At 51.4% G+C, this 18536-nt stretch overlaps 1 protein-coding gene across 9 annotated transcripts; it reads right to left on the bottom strand.

Moving 5' to 3' along the window:
- Nucleotides 1–2158: 2158 nt before the first annotated feature.
- Nucleotides 2159–18256, bottom strand: Pigq (phosphatidylinositol glycan anchor biosynthesis, class Q). 9 transcript variants are annotated; one of them, XR_015630303.1, is made up of 12 exons: nucleotides 17354–17499; nucleotides 12479–13177; nucleotides 9704–9835; nucleotides 9453–9573; nucleotides 7361–7487; nucleotides 6933–7086; nucleotides 6740–6851; nucleotides 6283–6363; nucleotides 5859–5973; nucleotides 4335–4396; nucleotides 3206–3524; nucleotides 2164–2929 (listed from the first exon to the last, which is right to left on the bottom strand). XR_015630303.1 is itself a non-coding variant. In NM_001007607.2 (11 exon segments), coding segments are annotated over 10 exon segments (1746 nt in total). In that variant the 5' UTR covers nucleotides 13168–13177; nucleotides 18182–18249; the 3' UTR covers nucleotides 2159–3371.
- Between the last annotated feature and the right edge of the window lie 280 nt (nucleotides 18257–18536).

Raw genomic sequence — 18536 nt, forward strand, 5'->3', positions numbered from 1 at the left:
AGGGAAAAACCCAATCTCCCTTTCCAAAGAGTCACACAGCCTGTGACAATTGAAGTCAGGTGTTAGCTTGACTATATTTAAAGAACACTGAGAAAACTGGTCACACTTTGTCTCAAGGTTATCTGTGAGAATATTTCCAGAAACAGAGATGGGCCTTTGAGGCTGAGTGGACTGAGCAGCATGGTGGCTCACCCCTTATTTCACAATTTGTCAGGCGGGACTCATGGGAGGTAATTAGTAGATGACGTCATGAGGGTGACTCCCATGGTGGCATTAGTGGCCTTGGAGGAGAAATGAGCTAGCACACTTGCTTTGTTCTCACCATGTGATGCCTGGCACCATGTTGTTTAGCAAAAGTGCTGACACCAGATGCTGTGTCCATGGCCTCAGATTCTCAGCCTCTAGGACAAGCCAATGAACCTCTACTGATAAAGCATCTGGGCTCTTTTGTTATTAGAGAAAGCGGACTAAAACCAACTTCCCCACTCTGGATGGAACCCTAAGTCCTCTGAGAATTCTGGGAATCAAACAAGGGGACAGACCCTGTGTCCAGGAAGATCAGGAAGTAACCACAGGAAAATTCAGTTTGGCTGGAAATTGGCAGGTGACAGTTTGCCTAGCACTCATGAAATCCCAGATTTGATCCTTAGCAGTCCATAAATTGTGTGTTATATAACTGTATCTCAATACTCAGGAAGTAGAGGCAGGAAGATCAGCAGTTCAAGGTCATCCTTAGCTATGTAGCCAGTTGAGGCCAGCCTGAAACACATGATACATATTTCTTTTTCTTTTTTTTCTTTTTTTCGGAGCTGGGGACTGAACCCAGGGTCTTGGGGTTGCTAGGCAAGCGCTCTACCACTGAGCCAAATCCCCAACCCCATGATACATATTTCAAAATAGTAATGTTTCAATCACTCAGAAGTCCTGGCCTTAGGCTGGCAACAAGAGGCCTGGAACCTCTCTCATAAGTAGATAGATCCAGACAGTGACTGACATGACAGTCATGGAGAGGATGAAGAGTCAGGCCATGTTCGTGTCCCAAGTACCCGCAGACAAGCTCTTCTAGTTACAAAAGAAGGCCGATTGTGAGAGGAACCTGACAGTTAGCTCCTGGGAAGGCCACCATTTAACAGCACCAGGCACCTTGTCCACCAAAGCAATGCCACCAAACACCAGCCCTCCTGTTAGACATACATGAGCTATGTCTGAGAAGCATCGGAAAAACCTCTGTGGGCACAGCTCTCTGCGGGAGACAACTCTTGTGGCTCCAGTGACCAGTGTTCCTTCAGCCAGCTCTGGTGCCAGGCCCTGACTGGTATTCAGAAGGGCAGACAGCCCAGCCCTCTGCTGCACAGGATGACAGCTGCCAACCTCATCTCATGACAGGGCCAGCTGGGCTGAGGTCAGAAGCTCTGCCTGAGAGGAGTAAAGGGGTGAGAGCAGGCAGTTGGTGGATGGGTAAGGGTGGCCAGGCAGAGTGCGGCAGAAATGCATGCCTAGAAGTGGTATCTGTGCAGTTGAATCCCAAAGGATTACCAAGAGACGAGTGTAAGGCCTGCCTAGAGTTCAGCAGGCTCAATGTGGACACAGGCTCACCCAGGCCTTATGGCACTTCCCGGTTGGCCTATACTTATCTTTTGTGGAGTCCCAGGTTCGAAAGCAATGAGGGCCCCTTCTCCATGACCAGGACAACAGGCCTGGAGGCATCTGAAGACTGCAGATGTTCAGTCAGTTAAAAATAGGTGGTGTTGGCACACTCCTTCAGTCCAACACTGGGGAGACAGAGGCAGGCTGATCTGCGTGAGGGCCAGCCTGGTCTACAGAATGAGTTCTGTGATAGCCAGGGCTACACAGAGAAACCTGTCAGTCCAGGGCAGTGCTCCGCTTTGTTTGGAATCCACATACGCAGAGCCCAGAGTAGACAGCCCCAGCCCTATCAGACTGCATCCCTGCCCCAAGAATCAGGGTGAAAGCTTGGCCAGAGGCCCTGAGGCCCTAGCTATGTTCACCTGTCTATGCCGTCTTCAAGTGCCTAGGGCTGCACACCAACTTGGCAGACCCTCGTGGAGGCCTTAGGCAGGAGATGATGACAGTCATCTGGAGTGACCCAGTGCTCCGCCCAGCCCACCCACCTAGTCAGACTAGCAGCACACCAAGCTGGACTCCAGATTCATAAGGTTTTATTGTCACCACAGGATCAGGATTCATCTTCACCAAAACCCTGCACTAGGTGCATAAGAGCGGCTGTGACCTATAGCAAGAGGAAGCAGGCACAAATGAACCGAGGTCGATTGCCCTGAGAGACAGGCAGGGCCGGCTGCCCCCTCCTGCCTGCCCACAGCAGACACTTCTAGACCATCAGGCAGTGGGGTTTCCTGGCCCCTAGGGACTAGCTCACATGGTGTCTCACTAAGTGTCAGGGAACCCTGGCCATTCCACCTTCCCAAGGTCATTCACATAATACAGAAGTGCTTGTCCAGAAGGGAGCTGCCTGGTCTCGTAAGGAGTATGTAAGAAATGAAAGAATATTTTGCCAAAGGGCCTATCCACACATGGAGCACTCAGCAAGAATAGGGCAGCCAGGCTGGCAGGTGTCCAGTCACCCCAGTTGATGTGACTTGAAGCAAAGGGTACACACAGGCCTATTAGCAGCGATTTGACAAAGCAATCTCCAGGGAGCACGAGTGAACCCCATGAAGTGCAGGGTGAGGGATTAGTCCGCTGGGGCAGGGGATCAGCAACTGCCTGTTCCCATGGGAATGCTCTGCTGAGGCTTCTGGAGTGCATCAGGGGCCCAGGAGGGCTCCCACCCAATAAAGCAGCCAAGAGGACATGCCGGCATATCCCAGGGAGTGGAGTCAGAGCGCTCCTAGGAATCAGGCTCACTGCAACGACTACAAAAACCATGTGGGTCTCCACACAGGTGGTACTAGACCAGTGGTTCTCAACCTGTGAGTCACAACCTCTTTGGGGGTCATATGACCCTTTCATAGCAGTCACCTATTACTGTCAGAAAACACAGATATATATATATATATATATATATATATATATATATATATATATATATATATATATATTATATCACAATTCATAACAGTAGCAAAATTAGTTATGAAGTAGTAATGAAAATAATTTTATGGTTAGGGTCACCACAACATGAACTATATTAAAGGGTCACAACATTAGGAAGGTTGAGAACCACTGTGCTAGCCAGAGTGCAGGAGTGAAGCTGGCAGGGTAAGGCCTGCCTACATTTAGCAGAGTTTGGTTGGCCCATGTGGGGCCTGAGATGACCCCCATGGTCAGTGCTATCTTGGCAGAGGAGGTGAGATGGCTGCAGTAGCTATGAGCAGGCTGTGTCCAGCTCCTCAGTCCTGTTTGTCCTCTCTCTGCCTCCAGGGGTAGATGAGCTCTCCGAAGAACAGCTTTCGGCACAGAGTACCCCAGGAGTGCTTGGGATGGCAGCCACAGCTAGGCAGACGGTAGGTGTGCACAACATGGCTATAGGGCAGAGGGTTTATCTGCAAGGGCAGGGCAGTTATCAGTAGGGGGGGGGTGGTCACAGGTGCTTCAGCTGTGTGCACAGAAGCTCCTGAGGGCTGGCATCCCGAGCCTGACTGGCCCTCCAGAGAATCTTTAGCTAGACAACCGTAAGGCAAGCCCAGCTGGGCTCTGACAAACCTTTGCCTACAGAATAGCCATGCTATCTACACTTGGAGGAGCAGCTCATACAGCACTTTGGTCCCCTGAGGGTGACAAAGGGAGCTCAGTGTCTGCCCTATCCTAGGATCTACTCTGTCTCTAGGCTTCTGGGAGGAGAAGGATCATGCCAGATGTTTCAGCATCTGAGAGATTTGGACTTGGCCCAAGGTACAACTCAATACCTGCAAAGTCACACAGGGACTGGAACCTGGGACTGGAAGAGCCAGGGTTCAAGTCCAACAGGAAATGGCGACTTGTCATGAGGCCTTTGTAAAGCCATTCCTGTTTCATCACAATCTTGAGCACTATGGGACCCAGGGCAGCTTCATGATGTCTCTGGCCAAGGAAAGGGGTATCCACCCGTAGGCTGGACTACATGTCAGCTATGTAGACCACACTAGGTAGCCACAGCTCTGCTGAGGAGGCTCCAGACATAGCGAGTTATGGTGCTCAGATGCCTGGGAACCTATCCCTTAGCTCCACTGGGTCGTCCTGCCTATACCTGACCTCTGGCTGATATAACACCACAGTGTCCCACCAGCTGACACCGGCTGTCCCAGAGAACTGGAGGAATATGGTGGGAGGGGGTCCCAGGTCTGAGTAGCAGTGAAGCGTAAAGAAGTTCTTACCTGCATCAGGAGGCGGAGGGGCCTGCCTGCCTCCTTTTCCAGAACTCTGAACTTCACACCAGCTATAGGAAAGCAAGGTATTTAGGAAGGAAGGTGGCAACACCCAATCAGCTTTCACTGGTCCCACTGAATGCTACGGGTCAGCAGAGGCTGTTGTAGATGGCAATTTTAGACACTAGAAGTCCCTTTGAGCAGAGCTAGGTGGCAGCAGACCTGCCTGGGCATGCAATATTCTTGCCTCCTCTACCTTTCCCAGCTGCCTCTGTGCTGGGTGGGACGCCCTATTAATGGTTCAGAGTCTTACAACTTCTGTGTCTGGCTGATTTAAGGACCCATAGTACCCCAGGCCTGTCTTTTGGGATCCAGGTCTAGGAAATCCAGGAAGCTGGTTCTCAAAAGAGCAGGAAATGGGCCAGGTGTGGTGGTGCACACTCGGGAGGCAAAGGCAGGTGGAACTCTGAGTTCCAGGGCAACCTGGTCTACAGAGTGAGTTCCAAGACTGCTAGAGGTACACAGAGCAACCCAGTCTTGAAAACAAATGAGCTGAAAACGAAGCTTAAAGCCAGAGAGTGGGAAGGGTCAGAGAGTGGAAAGGGCCTTCCAAGCAAAGTTAAACTGCCCTGCCCCAGCACTGGCTCTAGGCTAAGGAGGAAGAGGTCCTATACCCAGGCTGTGTCTAGGACTACTATGGCCCACCTGTTTTTGTGTTCTGAGGTGAAGAAGTGGGGGCAGCAGGCAAGTGAGTAACATTGCAAATGAGTCTCTGGCTTGGGTCCCCTGAGGCTAATGGAGAAATTAGCTAGAGGGATGTTCACACAATGTTTTATAGGCTTTCAGCAGCAGGGAAATGCCTGAAGGCAGACCTTGAAATTGGTTTAAAGCCAAGGAATCTGCAAATCCCTATCAAAAGGGTCTGAGCTGGCTGGAAGAGTCAGATGGGCATACTGGTCACCTTAGAAATCAAATTGGTGTTGAACATTGGCTATGATATATATATTAGTAAAGTCCGTGCTGTATCCAAAGCCCCAGAGACACATGGGTTGCCCATAACAACCTCATGCTGAAGATAGGTCCCCTCAAGGGACATGGTATCAGAATGCAGAGACCCAGAGAGACAGCTTGGGTGACAGGTGATGATTTTACACAGTGCAGGATGATCCGGCTACAGCCTAGCAGCCCTTATTCTGGCCTGTCCCTCCAAGGGTGAAGGTCATCAAAGGCAGACATATAGCCTGTAACCACATGGAGACAGACCTCTGAGTCTGAGCCATATCCCACGCAGACCCTCACGCAAGTCTCACATATTACAGGAAGGATGGTGCTTCTGGTCTTTGTCTCTGAACTTTACTCTCCAGGGAGAGAGAAGATAGCAGCGTGTGTTCAGGACCGAGTCTGTCTCATGGCCCTGCCTACACCAATCCTTTTAGGCAGGAGACACATCAGGTTGGCACAGGTGCTTTCGTAAGGCCTATGGGTATGTTATATCATCTGTCAGAAGCCAGCCACCCAGCACCCAACACTTACCTGCCAGCCTGTAGGGTCGGCAGAGTCGAAGGCCAAGGGAGTACAGTGGGAGGGAATTGATGAGGTCTACAAGTAGATGGATTAAGCCCTGCACAGTGATCACCAGGAGCCGGAGCTGAAGCAAAGGTGACATTTAGGGACACTGACTGGGGCTGAGGGCACACATCAGATAGGCCTAGGAGGAGAGCGGCCCAATAGGCTCACCTCTAGAGGAGGGCTCCTCTATGACCCCATCTATCCTACTATGGGTCCCAACCACCCCTGTAGCCAGTCTTCTCCAGGACAGGATCCCCAACTGCTTTAAGACCAGTACATAGTTTCCAGAGAGTTCAGAACAGCCATGCTGATGTTCCCTGTGTGCCTGGCCCAGGCAGTGACCAATCCCAAGTTCTGTAGGTCCCAGGGCGGGAGTTACTGGGCTCACCAGGGTGAATACCAGGTAGTACAGAGCGGTGGTGGGCAGCAAGAAGACCAAGATGGTGAAGAGCAAGGTCCCGATGAACAGCTGTAGGGAAAAAGGACCGGCATACCTGGCATCACAAGATCCAGACCAGGGAGGTCACTCCATCACTGCCCATACACATCTTAAACTGCAGTTGAATTTTTTTGGTCTCCTGAGCTAGCAAGGATCAGCATGTTCCCTTTACCATGAGGGGGCTTGTCTGTATACCCTGTGGACCTGGTGTCTTGTGGGGAAACAGCAGGATACCCAAGCAAAGGGAATAAGCCAAAGCAGGTCCTGTGCCTACCTTGGTAAAGCATGTAGGACTGCGGGTACCTCCCCTAGGTCAAATGCTGCAGGCCAGTTGCAGGATAGGAGTAGGTTGGCCCTGGTTGGGTCTAAGTAGCTGCCGGCCAGGACGGCAGGCGCAAAGTTGTACCTGGTCAAGGTCATAGGAACAAGAATCCACCCGCTGGCGCAGAACATTCCACTTCTTTCCCCGGAAGAGACGCCAGAGCGAGGAGAGGCCATAGATCTTCAGGCAGTACAGCCTGTAGGACATAGGCCCATGAGTGCCACACCTCACCCATGCACTCACTCCCCGATAAGTGCCCACTTGAATATATACATACCTGGCACCGTACACATAGAAGCAGTAGATGTGGAAGGTAAGAAGGGCGATGATGTCCGAAAAGATGGACAGAGCAACAGTCAGTCCAAGGCAGGCTGAGAGTCCCACATGCCACAGGATGTGCTCAATAAAGGGGGACATTAGGTGGATATAGCCTGCAGGATGGGGTTCGGCCATAAGTAGTGTCAGTGAGGCACTGGGAGCCCACGCTTCCAGGAATGGATACCTGACACTGCCGGACACAAGTGAGCACAGCACAGGCCCAGTCACTGGCCCGACTTTGGCTTGAGCAGCTGGCCTGACACAGCTGGCTCCATACAAACAGGAGGCCAGAAAATGGAAGCAGGGGAAATGGGGCCCCTGACTAGGGTCCCCTGCTCTCCTCAACCAGCCCGCTTGGCTGCCCAACCCTGCCCATCAGGCACTCACTGATCCACAGGTGGATGTGGTACAGGAAAAAGCGGCCTAGCACCTGATCCAGTGCCCGATTCATCTTGAGCCCAGCAGGAGCACCCATCAGCCACTGCAGCAGATGCTGGAGCTCCTCAGCCACGCGCTACAGGGACATGGGGCAGGGGAGGGATGACATGGTCACACTGAGGTAGGTGAGTGAGTAGGTGAGGATTGTCTGTAACAGGCTCCCACTCTAGCCAGGCTATCTGGGCAGGACAAAGGCAGCCTAGACTTCCTTCCAAGGTTCTGACTCATTGTCTTTTTATTTAATTAAACAGGGTCTCACTATATAGTTCTAACTGTCTTGGAACTCACTGTGTAGACTAGGGTGGCCTCAAACTCATAGAGATCCACCTGCCTCTGCCTTTCAAGTGCCAGGATTAAAGATGTGCACCAAAGTCTTCTAACTTTGGACAAAAACAGTGTTTCCCAAATTTGTCTGGCCACTGGACCCCTGACCCCTGGTCACAGATGACTTCCAAGATCCTGGTTTGAGGAATCTAACAGGCTGGAATACATAAACCAATGCCTTGTGTATGTGTCCCCATGAGACATCTACCTCAGCCTGAGAACTCCCTTCATCCTCTTATTCTGCTACTTCAGTCCCAGACCCATAGGGTCCTAGGCCCATGATACCTGGATATTGCTGATGTGGGATGGGATAGACCATGGCTCAATTCAAACCACACCTGGGAAATACTGAAGGCCTCTGTTAAAGACTTCACCATCCACTCGCTATCAGAGGTAGGGCTACCCAGCAATTGATAGCAATCTTGGGTGAGTGAGAGGGTGTCAGGCTTATCAGAGACTTGGCAAGCAGGTCAGAGCCCCAGAGAACAAGGGCCCGTAGAGAAAAGACACAATTGAGTGCAGTGAACAGCACAGGGACTTCAACAAGAGGGAAGCTGGTCCTGGCTAAGGATGCTCCACTCTATCACCAAGGTGAGGCCCCAGGAGTAATCCTTGTCCGTTTTTATTTCTCTCTCTCTTTCTCTCTCCCTCTCCCTCTCCCTCTCTCTGAGACAGTTTCTGTCCTGGAATTTACTGTAGCGACCAGGCTGGGCTCAAACTCATAGAGATCTGCCTGTCTCTGCCTCCCAAGTGCTGGGATTAAAGGTGTGGCCCACTGTCCAGTCCTCAAGAGTAACTGTTACATCCATCCATGCTCTTCCCCAAGCCTCTGCAACCCTGTGCAAGAGCCTCGGGACCACCAGGGAGGAGAGCAGAACCCTCTTTATAAATAGGTCTTATTTAATATTTAAAGGATAAAAGCCTGGCAGCGGAAAAGACTCCATCTTTTAATTAAATATTTATGGTTTGTTTTTTTTTTGCAATTTTGTAAAAAGGAAAATTCAGACAAAGCTGGCCAAGAAACAGAATATAGAAACAGCCTCACCCTTTTACCCAGCCCCAGCTCCTCTTTCCTACTGGGATGACCTCCACAGATCTTAAAGCTGAGGGCCCACTGCTGCCCCAGATTCCTGGCCTGGCAACGAGCAGACCTAGCCCGCATCTGCACTGATGGAGCAGAAGCAGAACCCTCAAGGCTTCCACAGTACAAACTGCTTTGAGTCTACTGCAGATGAGATGGAGAACTGAAGTGTTCCAAGGCTGGGTAGAAATGAGGTGAAGGGACCAGTGTGGATGTGCTGTACATACCGTGTAGGGAAACACCGGGAGTAGAGAGGACAAGACTATGTCTCTTGTTTCCAGTGTAAGAGCAATCTGGCAATAGCATGGCCAGCCCAGCAACAGCCCTGAGCCAGAGCTGTCCTGAGGTTGGCTTTCATCTGGAAGATAAGCTTAGCACGAAGGAGTCCATGAAAGCCTCAATCAAAATGGCCCCCAGACACTGCCACCTTCAAGAAGGGGCAGCAGGCATTTCGCCAATGCTGACCTGAGAGACCAAGAAACAAGAGCCTGTCCCAAGAGCCAGGAAACATCTCAGGCTAGGGGCAAAGGCAGGGTCTCTAGGTGAGGACAGGGAGGAGCTGTTCCTGCCAGCTAAAGGACTACCCGAGAGGATTCCCAACCCTCATGAAGCTGGGCTCCACCCGAATCCACTCACATCGGCCACAGGGACCAGGGCATTGGCCAGCTGTCCAATCCGGTTGTTGCTGTGGAGCCAAGAGAGCAGCAGCAAGCCAAGGGCCACATCCAGGAGCACAGAAACCAGCATGTTGGCCTTCCTGGAAGGAAAACAGAGAAAGCACAGCTCGACACAGCCTGTGACCTGAGATAGGCCTGGCTGGAGGCACAAGGCAGAGCAGAGGCAAAGAGGATGGGCCACCCCACCCTTCCTTGTAAAGGAAACCCCACCTCATCAGCTGCATGGGACTCTGGGCTTTCTCGGTGCTGAAGATGAATGAGAGGTGCTTCAGCCGGTGCTGGAGCTGCTCACAAGTGGAGAGCTTGCTTCTGATGAAGGCAAGAGGCCCCAGCTTCCATAGCCTAGGGAGAATGTAAGGGCTGAGACTGACAACTCCAGCCTTTGGTTCCTTCCCAGCCAAGGTCCCTCACTTGAGAAAGAAGAACCAGAGCTACTCACCTGGAGCCCTTTGATTTCACTTCAAAGCTCAGCAAGGCCCAGGCAAATGTGATGACCAACACAGCCAAGCAAGGACACATAGGTGTGAAATGCACAGCCCCTTCCTGACCCCCCACCCTCAACCATGCTTACTGATACCACAGAGCTGGACCCCTCGCAGAGCCTCAGGCACACCTGAGCTCACCAGTCAATGCAAAGATAAGTATCAAGATGGCTGAGAAGAGGGGTTGGGGACTTAGCTCAGTGGTAGAGCGCTTGGTCCTGGGTTTGGTTCCCAGCTCCGAAAAAGAAAAGAAAAGAAAAGAAAAAAGATGGCTGAGAAGATAGACAGGCATGAGTACACACGCCTTTAATCCCAGGACTCAGGAGGCTGAGGCAAACAAATCTCCAGTACAAGACCAGCTTAGTTAGGGCTGCCTTCCCCACAAAAGATAGCCTAAAAGTAGGGGAGAAGGGGATTAGGTCATCTCCCATCCACCCAGGACTTGCCCTGCCTACTGGATGGTAACAAGAGATGTCTTCAAGTCAAGGACGAAGAAGGTTCCTGATAGCAATTGGACTGCGGTCATGTAACAAACAGAACAGCAGCAGCGGGAGACAGGAAGGACCCAAGGGCCCCTGGGATGTGCAGAGCTGTGTGTAACCTCAGGAGGAAAGAGCAGGACATGACTCTGGAAGGTTTAAAGGCCTCTCTTCCACAGTGCAGCTAGGAGTCCATTCCGAACTGTACTCAACAGAGCCTTCCCTTTCAAACAGCCAGCCACAGTGACCTCTCACTGGGCACATGAAACTCCAGGGTCCGGGTCAGTCCTTCATGGCCCAGGCTCCACGCCTGGGTTGTTTGAGAAGGGCACAAAGTCAGGAAAGGTAGAGAGGAGCTCTTTACTGTAGTGACAGCTTCGCCTGTACATCAGCACTCATAACTGCTGACTCTTGCTTGATGGACAGGCTGGTGTCTGCATTTAATACACAGGCATCTCTTTGCCTTCCTTGAGTCTCTTGATAAGAAATACTAAGGACCATCTGTGATATAATGGCACCTGGGCCCAGACATATCTTCACCTTAATTCTAAGGTTGTCACAAAAGTCTACACCATACATCAAGATACCCAGCAGCTCCTGCATTTAAGTGTATTCCTATAGATTACCCAGGGCTCCCTTTCTGGGACGGTATCCTAAGGTCACCAGAGCCCCTGGAAAAGGCAAGTCAGACCCCACACTAGAAACCAGTCTGTAGATCTAAAGGGAGGACAGAGGGGGCGAGCCTACAGCTCCTTATGGGCAGCAGCACCAAGGAAACAGTATCTTAGGCTGGAGATATAGCTCATCTGGTACAGGGTTTGTCCAGTACTATGATGGCACACACATTTGATCCCCGTGGCAGAGGGAGGTGGATCTGTGAGTTCCAAGCCAGCCTGGTCCACAAAGAGTTTTCCAGGTCAGCCAGGACAACACAATGACACACTGCCTCGAGATAGAGAGAGACAGGTAGATAGGTAGGTAGGTAGGGAGGGAGGGAGGGAGAGAGAGAGAGAGAGAGAGAGAGAGAGAGAGAGAGAGAGAGAGAGAGAGAGAGAGGAGAGAACGAACATCATCTCTGAGAGAAAAGGGCCTCCAGGCCCTCATTCTTCATTCACAAGCTAAACTAAAAGAACCTAGGGTTACCCAGCATTCCAAGGACTTGGGGACTTTTCCAAACTGCTCACCAGGCCAGCAACCCATGATTCTAGAGATCATGGGTGAGTACCACCACCCCAGACAACTGGCTGGCCTGGAGAGGAACTGCCCCTGAAGCCAGCTGTGGGGAAAACAGAAAAGCAGGGGAGTGGGCAGTTCTGTGTCCTCACAGATCACTGCAGGCAAGGCAGGTATTGCACTCTCACAGGCAGAACTTGAGGCCAGCCTGGTCCACATAGCGAGTTCCAGGCCAGCCAAGACTATATAGCTGAGACCCTGTCCCAAACACAAAAATTAGTGAGATAAGCAGAAGACAAGGTTTAATTCCTAGCACCCACATGACCCTCTCTCTGACTGGGGATGCACAGGATACATAAATGCAGACAAACATTCATACATACGTAGTTTTTTTTTGAGACAGGGTTTCTCTGTATAATATCCCTGGCTGTCCTGGACTTGATTTGTGGACCAGGCTGGCCTTGAGTTCACAGAGATCCCCCTGCCTCTGCCTCCCGAGGGCTGGGGTTAAAGGTGTGCATCTCCACTGTCCAGCTACATATAATTATTTTAGGAGTGCAATAACCTAGGCTTGTGCTCATCAGAGTTCTCTCTTTGGTGCTTGCACTGTCTGCGATTCATTCTACACCCAACTAGGTGGGCCTCACACAGTCGGTCTCCAGGAACAGCAGCCTTTACTACGATATGCTCTACCATGCAAAGGGAGGGAAGGGAAGACGAGAACTGGGTCCCAGGAACACCAGCCTCAGGAGGGACCCTCTGGCTATCGATGCCACTGCACACTGAAGGGAGAGCCTGTGGTTCTCGAGGGACCAGTTTCTTATTCTACCTTTCCTGTCTGAGGCACTTACCGACAAGCACTGGCTGCTGAGATCAGGGACAGCAGAGAAGCCAGCAGCAGGCAGACAGGCCCAGAGGCCCGCTTTGCCAGCTCCACAAGTATACTGGCCTCCACTCCCTCTGATTGCCAGTGGCTCAGGCGCACAGGTCCCTCATCAAACTGGTCATTTCGGAAGAGAACCTCACTGCGTGCCACTGTGTCAAAGATGTCAGCTAGGCCTCCAGTGCTGGCTGTGCTGTCTCCAATCTGGCAGTCAGGTAGTACCGGAGGTGGATGCAGCCAGGAGAGCAGCAGCTTGCGCTGGTCATAGAAAATGAGCATGACCTGGTCTTCAGTGGGTGTGTCCAGAGTGCTAGACATCTGATGGTAAGTGGCCTTGCAGCTCCAGAATCTGGTGCCCTTCTCCCGGCATAGCTGCAACCAGGGATTATGGGAGAAGATGGCACCCAGGCCCTCTAGGAATTTCCCCAGGCTCTCCTCTGGTTCCTGCTGACGGTGGCACCAGGTGCCTAGCACAGTCACTTGTACTTGGCTAGCCTTCTGCACCTGGGCCAGGAGCTCCTTGACTTGGATGGGGATGAAGGGAAAGTGCACCACAGCCAGGATCACAGCACTATTCTGTCCTGGGACCCACCGTCCCACCAATAGGCCACTGTCTGCTGAGGCACAGCATGTGGGGAAGAAGGCCTTGAGCACCATGCCGGGGGCCCTGCAAGAGAGGAGAGAGCGTTGTTTTAGAGCTGCTGCCACTGTGTAGCTGGCAGCACAGTGGCTGCAAGACGCTGTAGCACCCTTACAGATCATTCACCCGGCCGGCCACAGGTTGGAAAAACACAGTTCGGGATTTGGTAGGTCATGGCTACGTATCTCACAGAGCCTGTACTCTTCCAATCACTGCCTCAGGAAACAGCAGACATATGTGTGATGGCTGGGCAGTGCTTCCTCATGTTCCAAGGCACGCAGCCTAAAGCAAGGCAAAGTGAGATACAGATACTGTGGACTGAGAGGAGTGTGGGGCTGAGCCTGAGGGCTTTCATGAGAAAGGCCTCATGAGTGACATCTGTAAAAGCACACAGTATGAGCACGTACACAAAGCACAACTATAACAGACCAGAAGCCAGCCAGCTGTGTAATGCACACACACCTGTAATTCCAGCAGTGGAGAGGTGGAGGCAGGAGTGCCAGGAGTTCAAGACTAGCCTTCAGAAGAAGAAGGGGTTGGGGGAGATGGCTCTTGACTATAATCTCAGTATACTTAGGCGGCTAAAGCAGGAAGATCACTGCGAGTTCAAGACCAGCAAGGCCTACACATGAATTTCAGGGAAGCCTGGCATACACAATAAGGCTCTGTCTCAAACAGCAACAAACTGGATTTACTTAAGTAAGAGTTAAGGTAAAATTTTAAAACCTGGGACTGGAGAGCTGCTCAGAGGTTAAGAGCACTTGTTGCTCTTGCAGAGGACCTGAGTTTGATTCCCAGCACCGGTACGGTGGTTCATAACCATTCATAACTGCAATTCTAGCAGATCTGACACATGTGTGGTTACACATACATACACGCAGGCAAAACCTCATACATGAGGTAAATCTGAAAAGGTATTAAGCCTGTTTTGGAGGGTCAGGGATAGTTTTCAATGGAAGAGGGCTTGCCTAGCATGGCCAACATTCTGAATTTGATCTCAAACACCACCAAATAACCAAAAATAAAAATAAAAGTGACAATAAAAAAAAGAAAAAGAAAAGTGAACCAAACAAACTTGGTTTGGGGCTCAGATACAGCACCGGTCCTAAGGCTGAGTCTCAGGCCCCTGCTTGAAGGAGCCTCTCCTGCAACAGGGAGCATGTCCTCCTGCCGCTGAAAACTCACCAATCCCTGAGCTTGTCCCTAGCTCAGGATTTGAAATCCCACCAATCCCCACCCTGGAAAACTTGGTCCACCACCCCACCCTCCCAAGAAATCCTATACAAGATTGCCTCTCACGGTTCTTGGCTACTTCTGGCCCAAAACGAGGTAGCTGCCTTCTGTCTTTCCCAATAAATCTCTTGAATGAGGCTTGTTGTGTGGTGTGACTTTGTGCTATTCCTTGGCACCAGACTTCCAGGACACCTTTCCCCTCAGAGATGTGACACAGAGACTCAGTCTCGAAAGGCAAGTAAAGAAGGGACTGGAAATGTAGCTCTGTAGTAGAGCTCCCTCTGCTCTGCCCTCTACTCACCTCTGAAATCCTTGACAGACACCCCAAGACAGGGCTCCCGGCAGAGCAGTATTTCTCTCCATGAGAGAATGTCAATGCATTTTCTGAGGGGACACTAGCCCTTGAACTCCTCAAAGGCCCTTGGTGTGACCTTTGAGCATCAAGAACCACCACAGCAGCTACAAACCCTTTATTCTGTGAACCCTACACCTTTCCCTCCACAGAAAGGAGCTATTTGGAGATTGTGGGTTTCCTTCGCTTGTGCCTGCTGGACTGAACTGCTGGAATGTTTGGCAAGGTCCAGGTGCCTACATAGGCATTTCTTTAGTCAATACCACATCTTGCCCATGTGAAGTGAAAGACACCCAGAGCAAAGACCCCCATTTTTGGATCCTTTCCTGAGGGAGGCCCAGATCTTGGGCTGAAGCCTGGTTTCCAGGTCTAGTGTTCACATAAAATAATTGGAGAGAAGAGGACAGACGGATGGTAACACAAGTGGTGGTGGTAGCTGTCCTAAAGACAAATGCCCAGAGCTTGAGGAACCCAGATACTTCTGCTCCCTCCCTGCAAGCATACCAGCCCAAAGAAACCGTCACGTGAACAACTTGGCAAAGCTTTTTGTTTTTGTGACACTGAGGATTAGACCTAGGGTTTCATAGGAACTAAAGGGCCAGCCCAAAGCTGAGAGGACTAACAGGACCTAGCACTGTCAGATTTCCTAATGTTGATGCTGATGAAAAGAACAGTCAGAGGCTGAAAAAGCCATTCCCAGGTGGGTCAAGTAAAGGAGCCTCAGGAAGCCTCTCCATAGAACTCCAAGTCAGAAGCCTCCAGTAAAACAAAACCCCAAAGTGCCTGGAGGAGCCAGGCAACTGGTGGGTGTCCACAGAGAAAACCTGATGCCCAATACCAGGCCAGGCCAAATCTCCATTGCCAGTGTCAAGAATCAATTTCTCTTGTCCCTTCAGTAGGAACTGTCTCCAGAAGGCCACAACACGGGGTAGTGATGCACTGTTAAAAATACTAGAGCCAGGGTTGGGGATTTAGCTCAGTGGTAGAGCACTTGCCTAGCAAGCGCAAGGCCCTGGGTTCGGTCCCCAGCTCTGGAAAAAAAAAAAAAAAAAAAAAGAAAACAAAAATACTAGAGCCATTCTACCTGTAAGAGCCCCAGTGCGCCACTGTCATAGGGGACCCTTCAGCCCAGCCCAAGCTCCTGTTCAACTACCTTGTAAGGATACACCAGCTCAGCGAAATATCTGGCTCTTCTGGGGAACACTTCACATGAACTAAGGAAAAATGTTCACAACAGGGTGGGAAGAGACATGCCCTTGGTCTAATTATAAACTGATGTTGTGAAGGCTGTTTTTGAGTCTGTTCAAGGTGTAAATCCACTGTGCTGTATGCACACTGTGTTTATGCACATCCTTTCTACAGAGCATGCTTCATTTATAGTTTACCTTAACCCAAACACACACACACACACACACACACACACACACACAGAGAGAGAGAGAGAGAGAGAGAGAGAGAGAGCGCGCTCAGGTCTAAGGAAAGAAGGTGGAAGGCAGAGAGAGGTTGGTGCTCTGATCTGTGGGGCACTGAGAGAACTCAACAAGTTTGGAGGCAAATCCCCACCCTTACTCCCAACTCAGCCTCTCCGGAAGCACTGAAGTGTAAAAAGCAGTGTGCTTCCACTGGGCTGCTGGGATTTCAGCAGCAGGAAAAAATGAAAGAGCAGGCGATCGATACAAGAGGTGAGAGGCTGGAAAGAGAAGGCAGAGACCTGGGCTGTGCGAACACCTTTAAAGATGCTGGTTAAAAGAACAGCCCAAGCTTGGAAAAGCTGCCTTTGCTAAGTCCCTCCTGGACAGCCCATTCCCAGGAGGTCTAAATAAGAGGCCCCAGGAAGTCTCTCCACAGAACTCCAAGTCAGACTTGAGCAAAAGCAGAGGTACTGCTTACTCCCCTGCAAGGAGCAGGATTGAGGGATGTACAGCCCAGTTAGGAGAGGCCTGGGACACATCATAGCTGAAACATTACTTTGTGAATCTTTGAGAGGGTTCGGTTTTACCACACGTTCAAGATAAACGCCCCCCCCCAAAAAAACCCCACTTTTCTTACTAGGGATGTAGTTAGCTGGTAGGGAGCTTGCCTAGCCTGCACAAGACCCTGTGTTCAGTCCACAGAACCTCATAGACCGATAGTAGTAGTTTATCTGTAATCCGAAGGTGGCCGCAGGACGATCAAAAAAATTCAAGGTCATCCTTTGCTACACTAGGATTTTGAGGCCAACCTAGCCTATAAGAGAATCTGTCCAGAAACACATTTTTGCCTCTGTAAATGCTTTCCTTTTTCATTTCAAAGGGTGGGGGTAATCTGTTTCCGATTTTTACTGGAGTCGATAAATATGAGCCTCTCAGCCGGTGCCCCAGGAATCTTTCAACAATTTCCCCGCCTGGAGAGGAGGAGGGGCCTTTCGCCGCCCTCAATTTCGGGATAGCAAGCCCAGACCCACAAAGGGTGCCGCTGAGCCTGGAGGTCAGCTGCGCGGTAGCCGCTGCTCCCTCCACCCCGGCCTCCAGCTTCCTATCTCACAGTCTTAGGCACCAGGCACTGAGGACCAAGAGGCCTGCGCTGCCTCGGGATTTCCTCCTCTTCCTCTCCGGGCCCCGGCCCCCGCTAGTGCTCACCGGCTGATCCCCCGGGCCGCGTACCCAGGCGGTAGGGAAGGGACTTGGTTGAGCACCGCGTTCGGCGGGCCCGGGAGGACGACTGTGTTCGCGGCTCCCAGGCCCGCCGCGGGACATCAGCACCATTTCCGCCGGCTCCGCGCGTTGTCGCGCGACGGTCCGGTCCCCAAACGTGCCCGGGCTGTCCACTGCCTGAGCCCGAGAGTTCCGCGCGCACGGCTCCTGTCATCAAAGCTACCCTCGCTGTAAATGTCCTGAAAGATCGGGTGGATCCAGCCTTTGAGGATCCAGGTAGCCGCTTTGTTCTTACCGCCACACCCTGCCTGGCCTCCTAAACCCCCGCCCTGCCCACTATCTCTCTACATTGCGGGTAGAGTGCGACCTCCGTGGGTCGCATAGTCTGAGAGCAATTCCCCTAACAACGCAGTAATTTGAGCATCTACTTACAAACAAAATTTCTTTTATTGTCTGTTAATCCCCCACAACATAATGATCAGGACATATTGAGCTAACCTGGAGGAGTGACTTGTGTGGTGACCTCAACTTCCAGACAACAGGCTGGGTGCCACCCCACACCCTGAAGGGGACAAAAGCAAGCACCTTTTTCTTGCTCTTTCCCACCTGAAGATCATGGGTGAGACACAGATTCTCACTGAGTAAGCTCCTCACACATACACATGTGCACACACGCCCTTCCCCACTTCCAGATCTCATCTGTAACATGGGAGGAAAGGCTCTTGTCTTGAATGGAAGGGTATGAAAGAACCTGTGCTACCCAGAACCATCCCAGGACCCCACCCAAAAGCTCAGGACACATATAAGGCTTACCCCTTTGATTTGCCTACTCCTTACTTCTCTTTTGGTCCCAGAGCGCTGTTGGAGGCTCAAGAATGGGATATTTCTGAGGCTGGGGGCGGGGGGACACTAAGGAACCACACCCTTCCCCTAAACTGCCCAGCCCAGCCTAGCCACACCCTGCCTGCCTGCCTGCCTGCCTCTGATTAGGATGTAGGGGTTGGGGCACTCGGCAGGAGATCTTGCCTAGGTATCTGCTGGCAGACAGCCTCAGTCCCCAGGATCTATAGCTTCAAGTGTGGCCTCAGAGCTCAGGCCTCCTGAGACCCAAGCTAGCAGAACGAGGGACTGGATGGCCCATGGGGTTTCAGGCCATGAAAAACTATGA

The sequence above is a fragment of the Rattus norvegicus genome, chromosome 10 (genome assembly GCF_021556685.1).
Source record: "Rattus norvegicus strain SHRSP/BbbUtx chromosome 10, alternate assembly SHRSP_T2T, whole genome shotgun sequence".
NCBI classification, from domain to species: Eukaryota; Metazoa; Chordata; class Mammalia; order Rodentia; family Muridae; genus Rattus; species Rattus norvegicus.

Excerpts from the sequence above, each read along its gene's own strand:
- Pigq (XM_087570224.1), bottom strand. The coding sequence starts at position 13,167 with ATGGTGCTCAAGGCCTTCTTCCCCACATGCTGTGCCTCAGCAGACAGT. Across the intron at positions 5,974-6,282 it reads ACTACCTGGTATTCACCCTG|CTCCGGCTCCTGGTGATCAC; the intron begins GTGAGCCCAGTA and ends CCTTTGCTTCAG. Across the intron at positions 4,397-5,858 it reads CCGACCCTACAGGCTGGCAG|CTGGTGTGAAGTTCAGAGTT; the intron begins GTAAGTGTTGGG and ends GCTTTCCTATAG.